Here is a 5,165-nt window from a genome sequence, read left to right on the forward strand (position 1 = left end):
TTTCTATATTAGATGTAATGATTGAATAAATATTAAAAAGTATAAGATTTAGCGACCACAGTACAACTGTCTTCATAAATGATCCACATGTATATCAAGATACCAGGTACACCAAGCCAGCCAGACACAAATTAGACAACAAAAAATACAAACTAGGATACACAGTTATGTAAAAGTTACCTACACTTACATGTAGCCATATAATATGAACAGTATATGGATTTTTAGATTTTGCCACCGAAGTGGCTAGTTTCTTGGCGAAATTGTCACTCAAAATTCGTGTATTTGCTAGCTTTGTTGGTACCCGTCAGGCATTCCAGGCATTTTCCTCAAAACACCGCAACAAATGAAACAAAGAAATTCAAATAAATACCCAAAGAAATAACAATACTAACGACGTTCTAAAAACATATATAAAACAAAATATCACTACATATACAAATACTAAAACGATAATTAAGAGCCAGTTTGAGGATCATCCCCGGCAGACACCGTCCAGCTGGTGTGGTCCAGCACCTCACGCTGCTGCAAGCTCTCACCTCACCAGAATTATATATTTTAATTTTTTTTACAGTATATATTTTAGACTTTCAATGATATCGCAGTGTTCGTTATCTTGTAAACTGTGGCCACACGGTGTTAAGTACTTGAAGGTGGTGTAGTTACTGCAGGGAAGTTTTTATTATTTCAAGTGACGGGGGCATAGGACCCACAATATATTTTATTGACATGGCTGAGGTAGACTACCTGATAGCAAATTGGATTACCACCAACTTGCCGTATATTATTGGTAGTTTGCTCGTCATCTGGTTGGTTAAAGTAAAATCTGCCGATTTAAGACAGAGGTAAGATGCTGACCCACAGGTTGAGACTCCGGTGAAGGGCTCTTGATCCATGGAATTGGACCTGATTGTCTCCCATCACCCTCTTCCCCAGGAGCTAAGAGTTTAGTATTCCCCCATCATTAATATAATCATTTTAAATTTCAGTAGAATACCTTGATTGCGGTAAATTTTTCTTGTCAAGTAATTGGAGAAAGTTTTTAATGAATCCCGTTAAAAAAAGAAAGTAAAATTTTCTTGAAGTTAGACATACTATCGGTAAACCTAACCTGACTTTACTGAACACATTCAAACAATCTAGCCTAACCAAACTTTTTTTTTTTGTTACTTTTCCTAACTTTTTTCCCCTGTGACTGTTTGTTCACTTTTTTTTTTATCTAGGCGTGTCATATATAACATTTTTTACTAAGGTTGTCAGGGTGCACATGTAGGCACTCGCACATACGTATATATGACCTATTTCTTTTCAATCAAACCTCATTACCTTCCATTCCCCATGACTGTCATAAGATCATATTATTATTATTATTATTATTATAATCAAGGGGGAAGCGCTAAACCCGGAGGATTATACAGCGCCTGGGGGGGGGGGGATGTGGAAGGCATTCAGGCTTAATTCGGGGAACGAGCACAGATCCAATTCCCTAAATCAAGAGCCCCTCACCAACATCAAGGAACCTTCCTTGAGGGGCATAAGATCATATAACTTTACCTTAGTACGTATATACGTTTTATCAGTTTAATGTAACTCGTCTGTTTTTTTTATTTTTACTTAGTCACTATATGACTCCAGTGGGTTTAACTCGTCCCATAAATATAATTAAATTAAGTTTATTTAGGTACAGGTACATATAAGTACAATTATCATCCATAGTAACATGTAAATTACCCAGGATAACCAAGAAAAGTCAAAGTAACTTATTTCCATTGGGGTCCTTGTAATATCTTATTATTATTCACATTAGGCTAAGTTAGGTTACATTAGGTTGTCAGGTTACTTAAGATTATGTAAGGCTCTGTTAGATTGTTGGGCTATGTTTCATTATGTTAGGTTATTTTAGGTTATGTTATGTTGGTTATGTTATTCACTTAGGTTAGGTATGTTTGGGTTATTTGTGTATTCCAGAAAAGGTATTGTGCCTTTTTTTTTTTTTTTTTGTAACTTCTTGGTTACATTGTACTTATCATTTGTTCACATTTGGACAATATAAAATTATCTTGGTGGCACAACCCACTTAATCTTGGATATTTTAAACTATAATTTATCAACAAAATTTGCTGAAATAAGCATTCAGTGATTATAAAAAATGCAGCTTATGGCTCTTTTTAAGGCTTGATGGATTATTAAATAAATCATGGTTGAAAGGTTGAATATATCATATAACAAACAATCTCTCTCAGTTCACATAAATAGAGAAGCATGGCAAAAAATTTTAACTTCTTGCCCACATTAGGGAGATTCTAAAAAAAATAATTATAATAAAATATTCTGTAGCGGAATAGATATATTTTGTATGTAGATTCTAAAATTTGTGATTTTCATAATTTTTCTTGTAATGCTTATAGAATGTTGTGAAAAAAAAAATGTGCTAAGTTGGGTATATTAGGTTAGGGTTGCTTTTATTTGGTTTGTGTAAATTACATTCATTGTACCTGCAATCTTAGTTGCTGCTCATACTGTATCATAGTTGCTTTCAACATTTCTTTGATGAGCTTCTATGATTATTTTTAGTCACTGTTGCTACTGCTGTGTACAACAATGAATCCAAATGCTTGGACAAATGGGATATGTAGTTGATTTTATATAATCATTCAATCTGAAGCCTACTGTTTGATTCTGCTAGTATTTTCACAACAGAGTTGAATGTTCTTCTGGCTGCTGTCATTTTCATTGTTGTTATTTCTGCTTCGTCATTTGTTGTGCAGTGGAACCTCAGTTTTCGTTTGCCCTGGTTTTCATCAAATTCGGTTTTTGACGACTTTTTTCATCAACATTTTGTCCCAGTTTTTGTTCATCACCTCTGTTTTCGTCAGTCCGCTGTACCAAATGTGTCCGCCTGCCTGCGCTCACACAAAGCATCCCACTCGTTCTGAGTCAGTCTGGTTTTGGTTCTTGTCGAGTGAGCATTACCCTGCGGGTTCATCTGAAACATTTTGTAATAATTCATTGTTTTTTGTGCTTGTTTATTGAGTGTGACTGCTAAATAAGCCACCATGGGGCCAAAGAAAGTTCCGAGTGCCAGCCCTTTAATAAAGAAGGTGAGAAATTGTGGCCAGAATGTGTCCAAGAGAAGGATTTTGAAAGGTTTGAGGCTGACCCTGACAACCCTATGCCTGTTGTGGAATCTATTGTGGCTTTGGGGAAGTCCATGGGGTTGGATGTGAGTGGCCAGGATGTGGAAGAGTTGGTGGTTGACCACAGGGAAGAGCTAACTACTGAAGAGCTGCAGCACCTTCAACTGGAACAGCAACAGATCACAGCTGAGGAAATTGCTTCAGAGGAAGAGGAAGAGAGAGGGGAGAATGTGCCTTCTTCAGTGATTAAGGACGCGTGTGCAAAGTGGAGTGAGTTGCAAAGTTTTGTGAAGTATCAACCTAACAAAGCTGTTGCAAGCTGTGTCTGCAACATGTTCAATGACAATGCCTTGTCTCATTTTAGGCAAATCTTAAAGAGATGCCAGAAACAGACCTCTCTGGACAGATTTTTTTGTGTGACAGGGGTCCAGTGCTAGTAAAAGACAAAGAAGGGAAGTAACCCCGGATCAGGCTGTGATGGCTATGTGGGGGCAGCGGGCCTCCAGCAGCAACAGCCTGGTTGACCAGGCGAGCACCAGACGAGCCTGGCCCACGGCCGGGCTCAGAGAGTAGATATACTCTCAAAATTCTTCAAAGGTATATCAAAGGTATGGGGACTTAATACCTGAAGTCCTAATGGTGGGGGAGTCCCCTTCCAACCAGTAACCTCTCCTCCTCCCTCTCCCCTCCTTGTGTCTTTCATATCCCAACAAGTGTCTTCAACAAAGGTAAAATTGATATTAAATATTCATTTATCCATTTCATTAGTCTTTTATATTTATTTCTCATTGTTTTCTGTATGTAAAACTATAGTTATTCTCCATAAAATATATTTTTTGTTAATACTTTTGGGTGTCTGGAATGGATAAATTGGATTTACATTATTTCTTATGGGAAGTGCTGCTTCAGTTTTCGTCGAATTCAGTTTTCGTCAAATTCAGTTTTCGTCGAATTCAGTTTTCGTCAGACTTTCTGGAACGAATTAATGACGAAAACCGAGGTTCCACTGTAGTCTTATTTTCAGTGTTCTCTGCAAGAAATGCAAACCTTTGATTCCTCATATCCCACCATTTTATATATATATTCAATGTTGACTTTGCCACATCCTCTGGCTTGAGGAAATGACATTAGACTCCATTGTGTTTTGCACTTCATGACCTTTCAGTCTCCTTTTTTCATTTTCCCCTTACTGATTCTTGTAGCCCTTGTAGCTCCTAAGTAAGTTTATTTAGGCACAGGTACACATAAGTATAATTATCATACATTGTGTAAATTATCTATGATTCGAGTCATCCCTTTCCCCTTTCCATTCCCAGGCTCTCACTTCTCTGCTTTGGATTTGCACTCATTTCATAATCATTTCCAGTCACAATAAGATGCTACTACAAATGCTGTTGCATTGCAAAATGGTGGCTCCACATTATTTATTTTATTTATTTATTTATTTATTTAAGCATACATACAGAGGTACAAAAAATACAGGTAAGAGCAGCATGCCAAAGCCACTTATATGCATAGCATTATGGGCTGGCTTAAAATTAACTTAAGATTAACTAAGCAATGATGAAATCAGTGATAAAACATTATTGTAAACAGATTACTATAAAGCACAAATGAGTATTACAAAGACAGGTCATATGGTTGCTTGCATTGCTGTACATTCAGTCGAATGGAGTATTCTGTTAGGTAGTGTATTTAAAAAAATAATAAAGTTAGATTGGGTCCTAGGTTTAACATTTGTGTGATATAATTGTGAGTAACATATAGGATATACAATTTATAAGGTTCAGTTATTCAGTATTTATTTGGTTTTGAGTGAGTAAGTGATCTTTGAGAAGAGATAGTGTGATATGCTATTCCCTTTTCTTGATCTTATGATCTAAGGATATTGCATTTCTTACTGTCATTATCCACATCTAATTTTACACACACTAAATGCATTGAAAATGATGCAGATTTTTATTCTTCACATCTCATTCTCTTGTATTTATTGTTGTCTGTGTTTGTGAGGGAAAAGTTCAACAGATA

At 36.3% G+C, this 5,165-nt stretch overlaps 1 protein-coding gene across 1 annotated transcript in view; it reads left to right on the forward strand.

The window, feature by feature from the left end:
* Positions 1-371: 371 nt before the first annotated feature.
* LOC128700639 (thiol S-methyltransferase TMT1B) overlaps positions 372-5,165 on the forward strand; it is a 43,712-nt gene continuing 38,918 nt past the window's right edge. Inside the window, exon 1 of the mRNA XM_070086986.1 lies at positions 372-845. Within this exon, the coding sequence (XP_069943087.1) occupies positions 730-845 (116 nt within the window). The 5' untranslated portion in view covers positions 372-729. The remainder of the gene's footprint in view (positions 846-5,165) is intronic.

The sequence above is a fragment of the Cherax quadricarinatus genome, chromosome 20 (assembly GCF_038502225.1).
Source record: "Cherax quadricarinatus isolate ZL_2023a chromosome 20, ASM3850222v1, whole genome shotgun sequence".
NCBI classification, from domain to species: Eukaryota; Metazoa; Arthropoda; class Malacostraca; order Decapoda; family Parastacidae; genus Cherax; species Cherax quadricarinatus.